This window comes from Tympanuchus pallidicinctus, unplaced genomic scaffold (assembly GCF_026119805.1).
Source record: "Tympanuchus pallidicinctus isolate F22 unplaced genomic scaffold, pur_lepc_1.0 scaffold15, whole genome shotgun sequence".
In the NCBI taxonomy this organism is placed as follows: Eukaryota; Metazoa; Chordata; class Aves; order Galliformes; family Phasianidae; genus Tympanuchus; species Tympanuchus pallidicinctus.
The window spans coordinates 24,073,161-24,095,153 of record NW_026294669.1 but is presented as its reverse complement, the minus strand read 5'-3'; the positions used below and the strand labels follow the sequence as shown (position 1 = coordinate 24,095,153).

The 21,993-nt window shown below is 39.5% G+C and overlaps 1 protein-coding gene and 1 long non-coding RNA gene across 6 annotated transcripts in view; one reads left to right on the top strand and one right to left on the bottom strand.

Annotated features, from left to right (window-relative positions):
• The window catches only part of PARD3B (par-3 family cell polarity regulator beta), a 753,023-nt gene that overhangs the window by 337,174 nt on the left and 393,856 nt on the right, over window positions 1-21,993 (bottom strand). For 4 of the 5 annotated variants that reach the window (XM_052674692.1, XM_052674688.1, XM_052674689.1 and 1 more), the window contains exon 2: window positions 17,140-17,241. The exons of the other annotated variant lie outside the window; for it this stretch is intronic. In XM_052674692.1, the coding sequence (XP_052530652.1) occupies window positions 17,140-17,241 (102 nt within the window). The remainder of the gene's footprint in view (window positions 1-17,139; window positions 17,242-21,993) is intronic. 5 annotated transcript variants of the gene reach the window in all.
• LOC128076716 (uncharacterized) overlaps window positions 1,359-21,993 on the top strand; it is a 496,481-nt gene continuing 475,846 nt past the window's right edge. Inside the window, exon 1 of the long non-coding RNA XR_008204632.1 lies at window positions 1,359-1,369. This is a non-coding gene — a long non-coding RNA (uncharacterized LOC128076716). The remainder of the gene's footprint in view (window positions 1,370-21,993) is intronic.

The window sequence follows — 21,993 nt, the reverse complement described above, 5'->3', positions numbered from 1 at the left end:
AGACCCTAAGTTCACCTTAAAATTTTCTTTTGAAAAGAGCCTTCCATGGGCTTATACTGTTTGCTGCAAATGCAAGCACCTACTACTCATTCATTTAAAAGGCTCCCTTCATTCTGTTCATTCAGTTCCACTCCTTCCTGAAGCAGAAGCTTTGAACTACACAGCACAAACTCCAAACAGAACAGAATTAAAGGAATCATACTGCAAGTCACTGGCAACAGAGTAATTCTACCCTAATGTCTACCCAGACAGACAAATGAAGAGATACCACCTTGTTACAAAATACGGTTAAAAACAAAGAACACTATCTAAAAAACAAGGAATGTGATTATTTAACTGTTGGGGTTACTTACATTTTGTGCCACCAAAAGCTAACAAATGCAGTAACAAACTATTAAATGGAAATTTACAAAGAGAAGAACAGATCAATATCTAATTGTACAAAAATTGCTTTTTCTATTAAGTTCAAAGAGGTGTCTCTTAGACTTGCTATACGTAGGCTTGTTACAAATTCTTCAACACAAGTAAGCTAACAGAATATTAGAAATAATTTGAAGTGAATAAAAAGTGCTAAATAACTCCAAAGAGTTTTTCCTTTCTTCTCTTGAAAATGCTTAATTGTTTAAAACATCTGTGCCTTTGGCAGGCTGAATATTACTCTGCCTCTTATCTCAGTTTTCAAGCCTTCTTTCACCAAGGTCTGTCTGTGGATACACTGTATGTATGAGACAGTTCTAAGCACCAGGACCTTGCCACAAATAATGATAAATTATTGCCAACAATGAAACAGACTGAAGGGGGCAAGTAGTGGGATTTCACCAGCACTCAAATGCCAGGCACCAGGTTATGGAGGACAGGCAAAGAGAAAGTGGAAGGAACAACCAGGTAGAGACAGACAGAGGAGGGCCGATCCCCAAGTGTTGCACATTGTAACAATGTGAGCCCTCCCAGCCCTTGCACTGCCACACTTTAGGCAAGGGGACTGATCCAATGGCCAACAGCTGGGCTGCTGCAGCTCTTGTAAACTACTCCCACTTCCCATGAGGTGTGCTGCTTGGCCTATGCACAATTTGCTCACTGATTTACAAGGCTGGTAGGTTGGCCATTAAATACAGTAGCTATCCAATGTTTATATCTGTTCCTACTTCTTAAGCACATACCCAGCGCCAAGTTTCCCAAAGCCAACATCAAATCTCTGATAGCCACCACCAGCAAGAAAAACAGATGAAGAACTACACCTCCTACAGCACAGAGTTCTCATTTTGCACTTGGTAACAAAATACAAACCCAGAGCCTCAGTTTACTATCAACGGTGACCCCTGCATAATGGAAGAGGATTGGCATGACAAAGAGGTGCTGCAGGAGAGCAGTCAGAAAACACAGACAATACTGACAGCACTGTAGCTAGATTTGTAGCTCACCTTCACACACAGTAAACTTTAATGTCGCAAACACTTCTGAGCTGGTTGTGGCCACTTTCAAATACTGCCTGCCTCTTGCAATTCATTCAGCTCTGCACCTACCTTCTTCCATAAAGCACAGGTGATGAGGTTTAATAAATCTGTCAGTTGAGAAATGCAAAACAATTCTTTAAGATGTTCTGTATGTGCTCCAATACTCTGCCAAAATAAATCAATCTCCTGTAAAACTTGGCAATCTTGGATAAACGGTTGTTGCCACTCTGACAGAGCCTCAGACTTTGTGTTAGACTTCAATAAAGAAATTGTCTTGTCTGCAATATGTTCATACAACCATATATCCTGTAGCTTTCTTTTCCTGGCAAGACAGCAGCTGGAAACAATGAAATTAAGATAAAAAAAAAAAAAAAAAAAAAGAATAGGAAAAAGGAATATGGCTTGCTTATTCGGAAACATGGGATGTTTTCCGAAAGCACAACACGAGATTCAGCAACAGCAATGTATCAGTCAAAGAAAAACTACTGCATCTCCGCACTGGTAGCTCATAGCATAAGGACCATCCAGGAACAAGACCCAGCCCCCTAACTACTTATATAATAATAAATTCGAAATGAGCCAGGAAGTATAAATTCTTACACTTTTGGTCAACATTTGTTTCTGCACTACAAAGACCAAGGCTACTACCACATCCTCAACCCAACCATAAAATGGAAATTGCAAGGTATTTGCAGTATTAAACAAACAAAAGAAAAAACTGCAAAGAAAAGCAAGCTCTCAGGGTTGTACGATTGCGCTACAGACATGGAACGCATCAAATCTAATAAAAATCTGCTAATTATTCTTCTCTAGGTCAACTAAACAGGCACTACCACTGATTACATAATGCAATTGTGGTTTTGGCTTTCTGGTGTTTGGTGTTTTTATGTGTATTTTTTCCCCCTCATCTAAACACCAAGAGCTCTAAAATCACAGATGTTAAAGCAAGACCAGCACAAGGCAGCTTCAGAATAAAGGTGAGATGACCAATTTAAGTTAAACTTCAGAAATCCTGCCACAGAACACCAACCACGCAAGTTCCTCATCTATCTGTAGATTCCTTCCATCTCCAGACATTTGCCAGCTGGAAACATATACAAGTAAGTGGTCATGGTAACAAAATCACTTGCTTGAAATTCCAGGTAAGTGTACTCAAAAAGGTTTATTCCTACATAAAAGCTAGGTTGTTTAGCTACTTAAAATTACACACATCTGAGCAAAAGCAACTGCAGTTATAGATCACAACTCCACATAAACGTAGACCAATCTTGACACCCTAAATAACCTGAAAGAAACACTTAATTTCCCCATAAATTACACGAAACACTCCACAGATAAAAACCTAAGCCCAACAACACCTTGCTTTCTGAATTTTAAAAAAAGCACTCATTCGTCAATCGCCTTAACATGATGTTATAAAGAAGTGGTACATCAGAAGACACAGGTCAGTCTGAGAACTCCAGCCAAGACTGTGTTTTATACAAAGCCTAGTGGCTTCACAGGTGAAAGGATCTTGCTACAGATGAAACATTAACTAACTTATAATAAAGAACACAATTCCCTCAAAATTCTCACTCTGTAGTTTCAAGGTGAATGGATTAAGTAGCCTAGGAACGTAACTACCAGGAATCCAAGCAGTAAAACCAATTATTCGCACAGATGCAAATTCCCAACAAGATTCTACTGCTCAGGATAGGGGACTTCGGTTATTTCGTTTTCTTTTAAGTGTTCAAGCAGACAACCAGCTGATTTTATTTATTGGCAGAGTTTCAAACATGCCAGCAATTTCAAAAGACCTTACATAACCACCTCAGATAAGAAACAAGGTACGTTATAAAGAAGGAATGGAGGGTGGGTCCAATGGGAAGCACAGCACTTGAAGTCCTGACAGCTAGGGGCAGAAAGCAAGAGCACACGCAGATCACAGAGGGATGAGACGCCTCTTCTCATATCGCAAACAACAACAAAAAAGCTACTGCTTTTGTTTCCCAATGTTTGTGTACATAACACTATTAGAAATCAACAGTTCATCACCGTTAACCTGTTTTAGACCACAGTCAGTAATGTGCCTTCCATTAAAACGATGTCATTGTTCCCCACCATTTGAAATAGTACTGCAGAACACACTCATAGGTAAGTACATCAGTTGACAACAATTCTGTTATCAGGGTGGGTGATAACAATTCTGGCAGGGAGGATTGTTGTTGTTTTGTTGCTTGTTTTTGTTTTGTGGGGTTTTTTCATTTTTGTTTTTGGTTGGTTGGTTTTTTTTAGTTTTGTTATAGAGTTGGAACAAGCTGGGGAAAAAAACCATGTACTGAAGTCCTAATAACACCCACTGTTTTCTATTCAATCAAATGTTAACATGAGATTAAGATACTTCATGTGCTGTTACGCATCCTTACTTCTATCTTACATGACTGAAAGAAATTCAAAATATCTTTTTTTCTCAGCCATCTTCCGTAGAGTGGCTAGCATTACTAATGAAGCTCTGGAAGAAGCGACAGGTGAAAGTATGCATTCATGTGCTTTCATTTTAAAAGGATCCATATTCTCCCCTTAACTAAATTTTCACTTTTAAAATATATAAGCCACAAAAATCACCACATGAATTGTCAGAAGAGTCTCATGGTATATGTCCCTGTACAGGGACAGAGGAATAAAACTAGGACTAAATGAGGTGCTCTGCTCTTGCCTACCACCATGCAGGGCGCTCTCACCTTCACCTCTTCCCTTCATCTGCAACAAGGTAAGTCTGCTGCAACACCTGTAAATTAGCTTCCAAGCCCTCCTCTTCTACTAAGAGAATACAGTTAATTAAAGCAGACAAGCATACAATCCACAAACACCTTACATCTCATGTTTACAGTGATCCCGACCATTCTGAACCCTTTGATATAATTCTCCTGCTGCCTGCTGATCGCTACGTACTTTTACTTTTTGAAACAGCTGTTGGTCAATTAAATGACACAGCACAAGGATATTCTTTCCAGTCAAACTACAATCTCTATGTCCAGCTCTTACAATACGCTTTAGCACCCCAAAATTATAGAATTATTCATAACCACATTCGTTTTAATGAGGAAAAGCTGGTGTTCCCAATGCTGCAGTTATCAGCTCTCCCTCTCGTGTTTGTGGCCAATCATCAGAATTTTCTGAACTCTGAAGTGGCACGGCTAATCGACATAGCTGCACAACCTTTTATGCTGCACCATAATCACTTCCACATAGTTTTACGTTCAAGGAGATGAAGACCAACCCTTCTGCAGTATTTTTACTTTCAAGGAAATAGGGCTTGTTGATTGCCTCTATATAGATGAGACAGGAAATAACAATAAAAGCCCCCACATCTACCCTCAAACCTAAACCCTCATTTAGCAGCACTGCTTGTTAGGTAGGAACAGATGAGCTACCCAGCCCACAAGGCTGATTGAAACATCATATTTGATGTATTTGATTAATTGCAAGACTCTTCAAATCAATTTGTTTTTCCACCCTGGGTTTTTGAACCAGAAGCATATTACACAAGGCTCAAAAGAATTCTAGCTATGAAGATGTTACTTGAATTGCCATCAAGTGAATGCTTATGCTTAAGTATTTAACACTACCACACAGAAAGCTGGCATATCTTTAAACGTCCCAGCACTTGTAAAGAAATAATTTGCTATTAATATTTTTGTCGGTTTAAGGAAAAAAAAGCACGATTTTGCACTTTGTCAGATTGCTTCATAATACAGATCAAACATTCTCTGATAATTGATTTGGAGTGAGGTGGAGGAAATAGAGAAAACACCCCAGTGACACATGTAATCAGAGCAAAAATAAGATGGAGATGGTAACCGTCCTAAGATTCGTCATCATAAATAAAAAAAATCAGGGTAACCTCCGAATACACAAACATGTTATCCCCAGAGCCTTACCCCTGCTCTAAAAAGTCATAGGAAGGGATATACAGGACAAAGGAAGGAAGTGTCTTATGCTGCTTCATAGAGCAAAAGGAAAAGTCACATGCTGCTCAGAAACAAAAAATATTTTTGGTACGAAGCAAACATTATTAACATTCCATTGCTTAATACAAGAATGGCCTTTGGGTCTCAGGCATTTGTCTTGAAACATAGCCAGAGTTCAACACGGCCGGTCACCTGCCTCATTTAAATTTGACCTACGTTCCATGTTGTTTGCTAAAATGATACTCCAAGCCCTCTCTTATAAACATTTCCAAGGCAGTAATCAGGCTGTGATTATGCCTGTGGAATGTTAGTATTATTTCCACCTTTCCATGCCAGGTTGTTCAATCCATAATTATGAACTGCTGCACTCTGCTTCTGGATAACCAAAGGGCTCTGTTTTCCATCACTGTGAGTAATTCAATCAATCTGAATATTCAATATAATATTTTTTTGAAGTACAAAAAAACGCTTAATCTATGGCCATGCACAAGAAGCCTTTTGAATTTGCTCTACTTCAAAGCATGGATTAGAACTTTAAGCTGCATTAGAATCATCTTGAAATTACCTAAAGCCTTTTAGAAGCTTTGACAGAAACCCAACGAGGAGTTGCCAGGGTTATTTGCATTACATCCCAAGGCCAGGCTCTGTTCTGCAGAAAGTAAAAGACGAACACGCAAACACCCACAGGGCAAGATGCTTCCTCAAAAGCAACAAACCCTCTGCATAACCAAGTATGACACTTCTCCTGTTGGAATTACGAAGAGATTATGGTCACTGCATACAATGCACCACGTCTGCACAAAGGTGCAGTGTCCCCACTGACTCCGTGGATCCAGAGACACTTTGGACATTTCACAGCAGCTGTCTCCTGGGAGCTAACTGGCACAGGCATCACAAATAGGAAAGAACAGACTTTCATTACCATGCACGTTGTTAAATGAACCCCTATCATTGGGCGGCAGCCACAATAACCACTTTCTCAGAACAAACCACCATACTGAGGAAGTGTTAATAATTACTTATTTTATTCAGTTAGCAACAAGGGAAATTAACCCTCACTCTGGAGAACTGACAGAACAGTACAAAAACAACATTCAATAGTAGTGCCACCGTATTCTACAAAACCTGTCCAAGCCATACAAGTGCTCACCACGCTGACCCAGAACAACAAAGGTAAGACCTGCTATTACAGCAATTGAGCTCAAAGATTCACACAACAGCAATGACACTCAAATATTGCACCCTTCAGCGACACTGAAGAAGTTATCTGCATGCTTCTTTATACAGCTTGTAAATGCTTTTCTTAGCAAGCCTATCAGAACTCTCAGCCAACAGATCCCTTTCTCCTGTCAACAACCCTTGACTGTGAGCATGGCAATAAGAAAGTCACAGGAATAGCTTCCCACTGAGAATTAAATTATTTAATAATAAATAATTATTATAATTAAAGTATTTAATTTAAATTTGTAAGAAGTCCTTCATTTAAAATAATTTGCTAAACAACTCGAACAGTATGTTGCATCTCTCATATGAAATCCAAGGCTATTCCATTACACAGAAGAAAACTCACTGAAATTTTTCCATATCCTGCCTAAGAACCAAAGCGTGCCCTTCCTCCTCTCCTGTTCTCCAACCTTTGGTATCACGTGGCTGTGCCACCCACTGGCTGACGTCTACATAATTTTCAACTCCAAAGGTGCTAAGAATACTTGGCAGGAGCCAGTTGCATCTTTATATCAAAGCCTTCACAACCATGCATGTGGCCTAACGGAATTTTTGCTACAGATCAAAAACACGGAGACTGGAAAAGATGAACACAAACATTTGTTTGATGCATCAGTCAACCACCACATTGATATAGTTGCAAAATGAGACAAATGTAACCTTGTATGATTAGGTTGAAAAACATACTAATGTAATAAAGAAGGTAATGGAAAACATCATTGGCAGAATTAACACATGCAGTTAGTGAATACTGGTAAGCTGAAAAACTACTTCAAATTGCAACAGATGAAACCATGCTTCGATCAGTGCTGGCTTAAATACCTGCCTGCTAGTTAAATATCTGTTTGTCAGTCAATCAAGCTTCTGCAGAAAGGTAGGAGGTAAAACTTCTAAACCAGAGGTCAGCTATTTTAGAACAAGCTTCTAAAAATGACAGCAAAGGAAGGGAGAGGAGAACAAATGTTAACTACTTCTAATGTGAAATACAAGAAAAGTTCAAGAGACCTCAAGATGGGTTTATACAACACAGAAGATGTTTAGACTCTGCTCAGAGGTCCACTCAGCATGATTCTTAATATAAGCAATTCAGTGCTCTGAGTTCAAGATCAGGAGCAAAAGGAAAGGAGACGTCAAGGATGATACTCCCCATCATGACTGATGCTGTCATTTTTCCACTTTCATGGATAACAGTGTAAGTCAGGAACACCTTCCATTTTTCTATATTTCAATAAGACATACAAATAGAGATTAAAAGAACCAACAGTACATCACAAAATCAGAGCAGGAGAAAAAGCAGTCTTCTATGCAGTATGCGGAAAAGTAAGTGTGAAAGTAGGAATAAAAGGATACCAAATTTTCTTTTTAAAAATAAACTTATAAAAGAATACTTTCTACTCACATCAAGCAACACAAAGCTGATTTTGAGGAAAAAGTTATGCAATCTTAAAGAATAGCAAGGTCTCAAAACAAAAAAACAAAAAAATAATTCACAGTCATCACTTCATTACTCATCACAGTTTTGAGGGGCAAAAGCAAGAATTTCAGTTCCATGAAAGGATTATTAATAAGTCAGCAGACAGTTTTAACTGAGTATAGATCTGTTCTATGTCAAAACTAAAACTATCACCCCCTGCTACCAAAGTTCTTCTCAAAATGTATTTCATGCCTACTCCAGCAGTTTGGCTTCAGTGCCACAAAGGTGCAGCAGCACATCCTGTTGCTGCACTGTTCGTTCATCTCATTATCATTATTCTATACGAGATTATGGGAACCTCCTGATCATACAGTTTTTACGTATAGCTTTGATTTTTATGGGGTAAATATTAAGATATAAAAGAAAGATTGGGAAGCCTTCCTTAAAGACTGAACATTAAACGATAAGTAACATGCCATCTGAGAAAAACTTTTCAGAAGTGCTAATATGAAATGCATTAGCACCATATGAAAGACTCCTCACATTTTGAAGTTATAAAACATTAAAATCAGGAAAATCTCAGTACTCTGAAATCCACTTCTTTGATTTCTTATCAGTCAGCCATGCCCACGTAGTCCCAGGAAGGCAAGCAATCAGAACTTGATGTACCGCTAATAAGACCTGGGTCAAGCTAAACCTAGCAGTTTAAGCTTAGAACCTCAATCAGCAGTAAATGAAGACATTTCTTCAGCAAAAGAGCAAGTCTTCATCTTCTCTAATGGAGATTCTTCCAAAAAAAATGATTAGCAACTTGATTGCGTTAACCTGATTGCGAGATCTACCATAGTGTATTTTATTACCCTCTTGAGAATTATACCTTAAAGTTAAAAATGCACTGGAAAAAGTGTATTTTTTCTTCTAACCACACTAATTACCACAATTACTATAGCCTGCCAAATAATCATAAGAGCAGAACTTGAAATAATCAAAAAGTTAGTTCTTATATAAAAAAAAAAAGACATATGAGATTGATTTTTTTTTTTTTTTAAGGCAGTAAGAAAAAAGGCATAATTTATATACTTTTAAGTAGTAAGAAACCACATACCACACGAAGAAGTGCAACTCTGCAAAAAAGTGGTATAAAGCCATTATATAAAGCTATTTCTCTACATGCTCTGGGAAACCACATAACGCATCAGCACATCTCACTGACCACTCCTTCGTGCATTTCCATCCTACATTTTGATTGTTGCTTGTTTTCAGTTCCCTTTTCAACAAGATGTAATAGAAAAAGCATACACAAATGAAGCCTCCAACCAAACTGTAGTATATAGATTATTCCCAAAGTAATGCTTCCTTTTTATTTCCATGAAAGCTACAACAGATTCAAAGAGCAAAGTAAAACAATTTGATAGAGCAAATTCTCAGCTACAAAACGCTATTTTTCAACACAGTCGCCACCATTAGCTATGTGTTTTCACCACTGATGAACAAGAAGCTGCACGTCGTGCTTATGAAAATCTGCACCAGTTGAGGTGACCCAATATCACTGCTGATGAAACACACCACCTGCTGCCTCACTGTGCTCACATCCACTATTTGATCTCTGGAAACGTTCAGCAGCCGTCAATGAATGTCAATGCGTGCCATTTTTTTCCACAGGAAGGAATTCAATTCCACCCCTTTGCTTCATCCACATTTCCATGTCAGACTTCATTTTGTCAGACCGCTCCTCTGCCGCCATCTGTCACACAGCAGCAACACGTAACAGGACATTAGCTGGAAGGTTCACTTCTACTGCCATGCCACCAACAGCCACCTCTGACGCTGTGGGCCAACACAATAAAATAGGATGCATTATTTTTGGAGCAATCCTTGTATATGTACATCAACTTCCATACTTAATTTATGCATACAGGCACTGTGTTATGGCCCTAAGTCTGTAAAACTGAATCATCCTTAATAAGCTAAGCAATGTTTGACCAGGTGTCTGTTGTTAAACCTCATCTTGAAGCACACTGATAAGCCTGAAGTTTACTACAAGAAAGCTTCCACTAAGCAGGACGACATGATAGCATAATTGCACACAACGTAATACTACACTTAAAAATGGTTATTTTGATGATTACACTAAGGAGTCCTGAAGTTCCAACCTATGTGGATACAGTTCTTTAATTACACAGCTTGAAAACCTCATCAGCAAAACCAAATGATTTGGATTTCAGGAGCGTTTTATAATCTTGAATAATGCATGGCACCTCTGCAGCAAGAAATTAAAAACAAATGTCATAAAAATGCAAAGCTTCATAATTTGTACTCTGAAAACCCGCATTACCAAAATAACATGTTGCTTAGTAGGTGCTAATGACGGCGATTTTTTTCTCCTCCCTCTGGTACTCACAGCTCAGATCCCGTTTCAGAAGTAATCAGACCAACTCCTACCAAAATACCTTTATGCATATGTAGGTATGTGGTGGCTCACATCATTACTGCTCAAGAGTTACTAAGTAGATATTTTATCTCGGTGGCTCAAAATGGCATAAAACCTTTTCTTCCTGAAAAGCGTGCATTTGGTTTTATTACTTGTTATAAAAAATAATTTAGAAAAACAAAAGGAAATATAAAAGGGCTGCAGCTTGTGGCCTGCACACCATTCCATCACCAGTAAGCACAAAACTCCACCTTAGTTCAAATGGTCTGCAGACCAAGGTCTGTTTTTAGTGACTGCCTCCCAGCGTGATTTCAAAATAAACAAATAAAAAAATGCAGCCACCTCTACATAAAGCCTATGTAAACCCAGCAGGTTTCAGGAAAATGGGTGCAGACCTTCGGAACAAACCCAGTAATTTTAAGAAAGCCTGGGACTCCCGAATAGCAGAAAAGCCATCGCTGCAGTCAATACAAAAGGACAGCTGCTCTGTTCTACCCCATCCTGCTTCAGGGTTCTCCCTGTATCTCAGTTCTTTCTTCCTTCCATACTTTAAGGCTTTATTCACAGAAGCGTTTTTGTATTTCCATTGCACAAAACTAGCTATATTTTAGTAAACAGTACTGTCCTGTTATTACCATTAACAGTAAGAATTTAGTATCCCAGCTACTGACTATGGAAAAACATAACTGGAACATCATACCACAAAATATCTTACAAGGAAGAAACAGAATGCTCTGAATGTACCAAAGCTAAGCACTTAATCATGCTTTTGGAGGTTGTAATTACACTACTTAGAATGAAGTTAGATTTACTTCAACCTCTACCAACTTAGTGTTTGACAGAAGAATGAACTACTAGCTATCCTTTTTATTAACTAAATGTTAAGACATGCATATTTATAGGATCTTGTCACTGAAACCATAAGATACCAATTCAAAAATCAGAAGCAGGAATCATCAAATACCGACAAATATTCTGACAGTTACTACACAGCCTGAAAAGCACATTTAAAATCAACATTAAAACCAAACCCAAAAGTACAACAGCCCTTACGTGCCAGCTTTGTTGAACTTCTGCAACGTTATTTTTCCCTACCTTAGAACTTCCTAAGCTTTTGATGCACTAATCCCTATCTCACCCCATCAGCACAAAGGAACTTTGTGTCCCTGTTGAGCACAGGGACTGGCTGCCCACAGGGACTGTGGTTCTCTCCAGCAGGTCATTCAGACTCACGGGGAGCACAGCCAGATCTTCACCAGTAGCGCTAAGTATCTCAGGTCTGCAGGGTTTAGTTGCTGCAACCAGCCCATGAAAGCATGTATATCATAACAATAACTTGGCCCTGGTATTAAAAACTAAATATCATAACAATGCACGCTACATATCAAAAACTTTGTCCAGGAGCAGGAAAAACTATGTTTCCATTTTTTTTTCCTCTACAACATGCTTATTTTTGTGCAAGTTTTATGAAAGATAGCGTCTGAACTGTAACACCAGTACAGATCAGTCTGCATCAGCTTCACACTTAAAACGTCAGATCTTCATTCTGAGGAACTACTACCCTTAAGTTGCCTTTTGTGCTACCGACATATATCCTATATGGTAACCCTTAGCATCAAAGGACATTAAACGAACAACAAAAACAACCACCCACAGCCTCTCCAGGGAAGCTGAATAACAGTGAATAACACTAGCCTGCATAAAGGCACCGCAGCATTTGCTTCAACAGCTATAGCTGTTGCTCTCAGCTGTAACAAAATCTAACACAGTTTACCTTGCTTTTTTCTGTACCAGTGTAATATATTGCCATACAACACATTGGAGTTTTTCATTCTTCATTCTGCATTCCAGTTATCAGAAAGTTACAAAACCCAAGAGAAAACACTAGACAGCTCAATTACACAGAGGACTGGAGCCCAAATTAAATTGCTCTATTAAGTATGCATAATTGGTATGGAACAAATATTTGAGTATCAAACCGCACCACAAAACAATGGGTGAAGCCTCACATGTTCAGACTGTGCTGACCCACTGGAAGCTTACAACTAAGCCAACATCCAGGCCCCTGCCACCGCCTCACAGGGGAGTTTCCAAGGCAGCAGTGCCGTAGCTCCCTGCTCAGAACTGTTCCCTCAGAATTCCACAGCCCGTTGGTATTGTATTTTGTTTTAGTACGAGATATTTCCATCTCCTTGTCTTTTTATTTTGACTTCATTTTGTCATTTATCAACCCGCTTGTAAAAACCGTTTCCTTCATCACCTCAGGTACTCTCCAGCCACACCTCTCTTGCTTGCATAAAAGTTACTTCAGTTCTGACTTCCTTCTCCATTTAAAGAAAATGATGGATGGCAGGAAGAAAAAATGGAATCACCTCCACACAACTGAATTAAACTTCTCACCCTCAAGCCCACCACCTCCTTCCTTTTGGAAGCACAACTTGGCAGCTCTGCAGAATTCTGCTCGGTTCACGGAATGAATGCAGTGCAAGCACAGCAACCACAGAGCACTTAGTGACTAGCCTACCTGGAAACAACAGCAAGTCCAGAAGCTGCTACAAGAAAACACGTCCGAGGTGCTTGAAGAGACCTTTCCTTTGTACAGTTACATCTAGCCTAGGAGTCTACATTCTGAAGCCAAGCTTCCTGTAGTTTTGCTGAAGCAACTTCTCCAAACCAAGCTCCATCCACAATATGATCATGCTTTCAACTTTTCACTGAGGCTAGAGTCACTCAGAAACAACCCTGGCTAAACTAAGGGTTAAGAAGTGACTTAGCATCCTCCAAGATTACACTGCACACTAGATATTTTAGTATCAGCGCAACACTAATCAAAATCATCACATACCCTTTTTCTTCAGCCCCTTAAAAAACAAACAAACAAACAAACAAGGCAATGGACTTTCTAACAAACAAGGCTGCAGGAAGGCCATACCGCAGCATCCTCAAGGCTGACTAGTGACCTGCCAGCAGCACTGATCACAGAGCAGCGTCCTCCAGCGTAAGTTTACGGGCTTTGCTGGTTGAGTGGCAGACACTGCAGTACTGCACTTCTGTCAGCGTTACTCATGCTTGCACAGGGAGCCTTGCCAAGGTAAAGCAAATGAGCACTTGACAGAAGGCCACCACAAGAAGGGCTCTGCTGATTGCAGCATACCAGAAAGCCTGTTCTGTCTTTAGTTCCATCAAGATGCGAACTGCTCTTGACAGAAAACTTCATAGGAAAAATACACTTTTCATATAGGGGACTATTCTGCTCTTGAAAGTTACCGGCAGTTCTTCTCCCATAAACTAAGCAAAATTTTAGCTTATTAACACATAGCTTCACTACATCCTTTTGTGTGTTTATGCACATTTGAAAATATGACTCCATATAAAATGGAGGGAAATCTAGATGGGCGCATTACATTTATACAACTAAGAAGAGCCAAACTCTACACAGTGATACCGAGGGAAACATTTAGTCTTCGCTTTTGGTATAACAGAACTTCTCCTGTGGCATTTTTTCCTCAAATAAAAAAACTCATTTCAAGCAAGAGATCTGTCTAAATAACATACAAAAAAAAAAAAAAAAAAAGACCCCGTTTACAGCTTCAGCTCATTAAAACCAGACAATTTAAACAGCCTCTTTTTTTAATTCAAAAGACAAAATTAGATTTTTTGAGTTCATCTATCATTCAGAGTAACCAGGACATAAACAACTTGGCTAGTCGACTCAGTGAAAACAAAATTATTCTAAAACTATTCAAGGCTTGCTTTGACACCCCATTCAGACCATGCATTATTGCTATGGCAGTAACAGCGAGAACAGGGTAAAGAATTGCCCAATCATTCGCTTATAATACTAAATAAGGTTTGGTTTATATGCACATAGAAGTTACCTGCTCTAGCATGCATACCAGGCAGCTAGCTGCTATTAACTCCTTCTACAGTGCTGCCTGTCATCCAGCTTTTAATTAATTGTGAGATCAAGAGGAAGGCAGGAAGTCAGGAAGAGCTCCTTCCCAACGAAGCCACAGGCACCCAGAGCCCCTCACCCTGCCCTCCGTGGCCCCCACCAGTACGGACCCATGGCAGCGCTTGGCTGCTCTCCTTGCCAGTAGCTGTGCCTCCTCAGCCTCCTGTTGGTAAAGACAGTCAAGAACCTGGGAAACTCAAAAGAAATTACATCTGACAGCTCTCCCTGGTTCCCTGTTTTGTTGCTACAGTGAAAGAATTCCAATAGATTACCGAGTGCATTTTGCTTCACAAAAACAGTGCTAATTTACTGCCATCAAACCATGATCTAGAGAGGATTAATGCTCAAGGAAAATGAACCTGTTAGTTCACTCTGGCATTATAAAGGCGCTTGATAGGCAGCAATGCCAAACAATTTTGTTTAAAGGCACAGAGGTTAAGTTAATGCTTATTTTATGTATAGAATGACTGATTTTGTGAGACTGCATTAGTGCCTTGCATACACAGGAAAGGATGACAAGGACAAGAGAGCAACAAAGCTGCGGCCCATTCATTTATCACCCCAACAGACAGCCCTCACCAAAGGGAATCAGCACATAAATATACCTACCAAGGATCATTTCACCTATTTAGGGACTTTACACACCAAATTAGATATCAATTCTCTTAGATCTCAATACCTCCACTCATTTTTTGCAAAGCTTTAAGGTCCTCTAGCCAATATATTCAGCTGGAATAGGCCAAGGCTCAAAGGTTAATAGGGCACAATAAAACTATTAAAAAGTATATTTGTAGCCCTTTTTATAGGGCTCATTCTTCTTTATGAGATCATACTACAAGCCTACAGGTTTCTGTATGCCAACAGCTCCAATATTCTGGAGATGCCATGGCCCAATTCCACTCAAAATAATATTTTGACCCCTCAACCAGCAGTCTAGTTATGTGATTCCATGTTTCTTCTCTAGTTTAAAAACACATATATGTCACTGCAGCTGCTGCTGTTCAACAAGTCTTACATATCACCAGTTCACCAAGGCCTTCTGAAGAAAAGACAACAGCCACAAAAAGCATCACCTCGAGCCACAGCTGCATGTATCTTCCTTTTGTGCACCTCGTGTAATTGAGGCATCACTGGAAGGGAAATCGAGACATTTGCCGCATTCCTAAACCACCTCAGAGTGCCCCACTGAATAACATCCTGCTTTCTTGGGCTCCTTTCAAAATGCCGCCTCAAAACCATAGAATCCCACCTGGCACTTTCATAACAGAACATGCAAGAACCTGTAATGTGAACCAGAAATTTCATCAGCAACACATTCTCAGCCACAGCGATTCCCACTGATAAAGAACAGTACAGCTTTGGGAACAAGTAGAAAATTGGATGATGGATCAAATATCCTGCAAACTACTGCTCACATTTGCATGAACGTGTGTCTGTATTTCAAACAGAGGAAATCCTGGGTAGATGTGTTATTTTTTTTATTGACTGATGACATCAGTAAGCTATTTCCCTTAACTGCGATTACTTGATTTTATGACATCTTATACCTTATATAGCAGTGTTAATCCTCAGAGAGCAGGCATTAGCCTCCAAACACCACCAGAAAGAAGGCTGCATGATGTTTTAAGCATGCTTTCAATTAATATGGTCAAACAAGAAATACTAATTGGACATGAAAAAGCACCATCACCACAGCTTCACTGCTTCTAAGAAATGCTCATTAAATGTCACTAAGTACCTCTTAGACAGTCCAAGGTACTGAGAAACTGTCTCCCACTAACTGTAAGCAAAATGATGCAACTTTTATTAAATCATTGTACAACCAACAGCAGGCAGAACTAGCATTTGTCTGCAGAATTATTTTTGAGCTCACCAAGCATATGGCAACTTATGTAGACAAAACTAGTTGTTCGAAGCTATAAACATATACTACATTTAGATCTTCAGTTTCAAGTCACTAGATATTTGTTCCCTCTGATTTTTTTTTTTTTTTTTTTTTTTACAACAATAAAACAGCTAAGTGTTATAAATTATTACAGCAGAGAGGGGAGTGAATATAAGTCACCAGTTTCTCAAGCTAATTTTTTCTGATAATTATAATAACATTACAAGGGACTTGTTTGCATCTATTCCTTTACCTAGAAAGGACACCTGTCTCATTTGAATCTCATGTTACAGATGTTATAGCTTGTGAGATTTAATAACTAGTCTACTTAAATTTTCATTAACAAATCACAGAAACTCCTCCTGAAATGCAACACATTTGGGACAGCTGTTATAGTCATCATAGGGTTTGTCCGTTTATTTTGTCACACATTCAACCACAACATTTGAATGACTCTTTAAAAAACTTAATTCTAAGCAGAGAAGAAGATCAAAGACATTTTAAGTAGCATTAAAAAAAAAGATGTCATTCTCATTCCTTCACCAATATTTTCATATAATAAGAGGAAAAACAAAACTGCTTGAAAAAGTTTTTAAGTTCTACATCAGCTGCCAGGCTTCTCTGATTATCTTCACGGCTATGGTCATGCTTTCCACCTCTGGTCCCCAGATTGGAGAGCTACAACACCTACAGGCAGATGTGTTTCATTTAAGAATATTCAACACACACCTCATTTGCCACAGAGCCAAGAAATTAGAATGTAGCATTAGTTATTTGAAAAGACACAGCAAAAACAGCAAAGGTAGTGTTTTCATTCAAGCTCTACCTTATCTTTGTCTTCCACAACATCTGCCAGCACATCGTCAGGGTCCAGGATTCCTCCATCTGTATACTCCAGGTGGTGAATATTCACCCAGTAAGTTGGATCCTGTAAGAGAGAACAAGTTTTCTCAACATAACCTCACAAGTTTTTATTGCCAACAGACAAAACAGCTCTGTATCCCACCTCTTTGCCACCAAGGTGCATGGAGCTTCTCCTAAAATAAAAAATTACTGAAAAAAGAGGAAATTAAAACTGCAGACATAAGACTACCCATAAAATATGCAAAAAAGTTTTAGAATGTACATTTACATTGCCTTACACACTTGGACTTCTAAATTAAATACTTAGCTATTGGATAGTGCTTACATGGTACCAAGTTCTTTTCAGCTGCTTATGCTGCCCTGCCAGTGAAGGGTCAGAGGGAACGGTCAGGACAGCTGACCCCAGTGGAATGAAGGGGTATTCCATGGCACGAGCCATGGCACCCAGCAAAATAATGCTGGGAGAAATAAGGAGAACAGAAGGGCTGTTCAGCCACACACGCAGCTGTTGCTATGCCTGTTCCACTAACCTCAAAGCCGTTTTCTCACTTCTACCTTTCCACTCCTCTTTGCAATCCCATCAGGGGGAATGAGAGAGTGGCTTTGTGAGGCTCAGCTGCCTACCAGGGCTAACCCACAACCCTTTTACTCCCCATGCTAGTTGGAGGGTTAGGTATTCATGTGGCTGGATGACAGCCACCTGACACAACACACAGAACATCCCTATTTTATCTAAAATTTACCCTTAACTGCAGTTATTTCATTTTGCACTGAAACCACTCATTTATTAAGCAGCAAGATATTTTGGTGTTGTTCTGTTTTGTTGTTTGTTTTTAATTCTAGGTATCAAGCATTCAAAACTCTAGGTTTTAATAGCACGTTCTCATCCCTGCAAAGTGATGACACAATCAAATATTGCAGCTTAACACTCTACTTTAAAGCTCGTGATTTAATTATTTTTCTGTACCCACTAAATACCTAAGATCAAAAGGTAGAGAGAAAATGTATCTCTGTGCAATGAGCATGCATGTTAACTTAAATCCAACAATTTACTTCATGCTCAAACCTTGTGAGTGCCACTTGACCCTACCAATAAACCCACTATGCTAGAAGTTTCTCTCAAATTAGAATGTATACCAATAGCTGCAGACATTCCTCCTGAACCTTTTAACTAATGCAGTCACAAAAGGTGTTCAGAGATATTAATACTGAACCAGCATACTTGTTAGCAACAGAAGTTTGTCTAAGAGGAGTGAGTTTTATTTCTGCCTCAAAATACACTACAACCTGTTGTAAGTATTATGCCATTCAAGAGTCCCATACACAGAATAGAGCTGATGTGAAAGAAAAAAAAAAAAAAACAGAGAGCTGATTGGAACGTTTCATTTTCAGTGTTTGCTTCTATTTGGGATTCTGTGGCTGTACCAACCCAGATGTGTCTTTGAAAGAGAAACAAAGGAAAAAAGAGAAGTGTAAAAGCTGCATTGTCCTAGTAGAATGCAGCAAGTTGGCAGGAAACAAGCTCAAGACAAAGGGCCACCCTAAATTCCATCGAGCTTAATGAAATCCCAATCTTCCTTTTACTGTGGGCCACAACAAATACAGCAATTTAGTGCTTTTGTTAAAGGCCACGTGAAGAGAAAGTGAAGTCTAGATTAGTCTGCGACAGAGGAGACGTCGCTCCTCACCAATGTTGGAGCAACTAGCAGCTTCAGGAACCACTTTAATGGAAAGGAACAACAAATCACACTAGAATGCGAGAACTAACGCAGAACAAGATGCACGCGGTTCCTTTAGCAGAAGAGCACTTCCCAGCTAGGTGCTGTTCCCCCACACTCCGACCCGGACACCACACAGCCACCTCAGCTCTGGGCTCAGGGTCTGCCAGAGACAGCAGCCACCAGAACGCAGCACTGCCCAGCCGCCCTTCACAACCCGGCTCCACATCAGTACTTCTTTAAGCTTAGCCAGCACTTCATCCCTGAAAGTGAGAAAACAGCTACTAGTGCAGGCAGAGAGAGCTTATCCTTATGGAGTTTGATGACGCAAATAATAACTACTTGTAGATAGGCTCGATGGAGCAAGTTAGCACACAGCCTCTGTGCAGTTGCACATAATTCCTCTGAGCAGCACAACCCTCACCCAGTCCAAAGAGACTTGAAAGCCAGAGGACAGTGCACAGCCCCCCAGAACACTGTCCAGATTAATAAATCTAAATGAGGACTTAAGCTCCCGGTGCCAACAAAACCAGACCTTAAGCTCACCTCGTTAACCAGCTTCGATCACAAACGTTCTGCACGCACAGAGGCCCTTTCTTCCACAGGAAAGGGCAATCCGTGCACAGTTTATTACACGCTGCCAGACATTTCTTCTGCAAATGCAGTTTTTTTGTATCTCCTACCTGCTTTGCACTGCCTTCCATAACTGCAGTACTCAGTGTATGTACGCTCTGCATAAAGTAGGGAGAGCAAAGAAACCAGCTACTAAGAAGGCAGCTGGCTTCAAATCCACATATCTGCTGTATATCTACTCCTGCACACTCTCCATGACATGAATGGGAAGGAATGTTACTATGCTGCATGTAACCTCCATACAAAATGTTAATTAAGGTACACAACATAAACATCATCTAAATATTTAAAGGAAAAACATGAACGAGTCACTTGGTACAATGCACACCAGCACTTCCTACATGAATATTAGACAGTTACAGTAATGTGCATTTTACCTTAAGGCTGCAAGTCATGTCTGTGTTCAACATCAAGCCACTTAAAAGCTGTTCATCATCACTTCCTTTATATGTGGGAGAACACTTTAGAAATTACTATGCAAATATTTACCAAAAGATAAATTAAAGCCAGGTCACATGAATGCACATGCACAATGTAGGTAGAAGTGACAAATTTAAAAAGTGGATTTAATGTTTGTGTTGTCACAGAATCTGAACTGTTGTCACCATACACAGTGCCTTCAGTGCTCACATCTAAAATAAATTCAGTAATTCTTCTATGCATTTGTTTCAGTCAAGAGTAAACATTCAAGTGAAAGATCAATTGCTCTAAAATACTCCAATTCGCTTTATTATTGAAATACACAGATAAAAACATAGTTAATATATCAAAAACTCGGGAGGACCATCTTGATTCCTTTCCCACACCCTGGAATGTAGATAGTGAAGTGTCTACCTTCCTGAGAACTAAGCAACTTACTTTACAAATGTTGATGCTGATATAGCATATCTCAGTCTTAATGAGTGAAAGAATACTAACAAGTTTAAGCACGTTTGTGCTGGTCCATCATAAAAGACCACCACCTACTGATCTCACAGTTCATCACTGTACAGTGCTGTTACCTGTCTTTAGCAGAACACGATCTCTAACCTGAAGTTTTTTAATTCGAATATGAAAAAGATAGGACATACTGAAAAAATGCAGAAGTAAGGGAAAGAGTCAGAAAGTCTCCATTATTATTTCCCAGGTTATTTCTCAGGCTGGCATTTTAGAAGCACCTCTACATTAATGTTTCACTAGGGCAATTTGATTCCAGCAAAACACAGCATGAAAAAGGAGGTATAAAAAGAAAAAAAAAAGGAAGTCACTTTAGTCGCTTTAAAGCTGCTCCACAAGCACAGAGATAGAATGAGTACCAGGTCAAAGTCTGAAGGCAAACAATGGAGTGTGGCTATGGTGCTTTCTGCCATTGAGACAGCTTTAAAATAGAGATTAAGAACTTGCAATCACAATATACTTTCTCATGAAGGGGACAATTTTCAGTTAATGCCAATGAGAAAGAGAGAGAGAGAGAATGTTCTACCATTTAATCATTTTATATTGTACATATATTGCCATGTGATCTATTACATCCCAGCACATAAGTAGCTGATGATTTCTATGAGCACAATAGGCTAGGTGATGCAGCACCCAACACTCACAAATCACAGCAGGAAAGCTGACTGCAAACGAGATAAGGAGGGTGGCAGCCTCGAACGTAGAGCAACCCAGCAGTTGCCTGTTTGCATCTCACAAGCATCCCCAACCAAGCCTCATGAGTCCCCTGCTCAGCATTTTGGCCAACCACCAGCAGCGGGGCCCCTTCACCACTCATACCAGAGGTGGGGTTTCTGTTTCATGGGAACATTACTACAGAGTTCCCAAAACCAACAGATGATTGGTTAAATTCCAATTTAGAACCCTTCAACAGTAAGAGCATTCTGATTTGATACTGAATCTGAATAAGAACTAATCACTAAGAATGTCCCACTACCTGAACGTTACTGAATACAATACAACGTAAAGACAACGTTACAGGGCTGAGGGGTCACATAACTCACACCCTTCCACTGCACTCCAACATCAAACACTTAGGAAGTGTATTTCAGTGAAGAACAAGCCTGCAGAACAAAAACAGACAAAGCTCTCTGGATATATATGTTTAGAAAAAGAGGTCCACAAAGGCTGCAGCTGTAACAACTATGGCAAAATAGCCCCAGCTGAAACTGAAGTGCTTGGTATGCCAGACTTTGAATTAAAGACAATCTGGGAGAATGTAATTAAGAAATGCAAACAGATTTTTCTTTATAAACTAATGTCAAGTTAGTTGAGAATTTTAGTTCAAAGCATTCAACACACCTATAGACAGCAAAACCTCAGGGCTGGCTGTAAATTCATACAGCTCAGCTTGTTGCTAACTCTACACTGAAATATGCCAGATCCTGAACAAAAAGTGATGAAGCGCTCAGCAGCTACAAAGAGAGCAGACACCACTTCAGTCCTGCATCTAGATACTATCTGAGATTATTTTATTTACAACTGTTTGG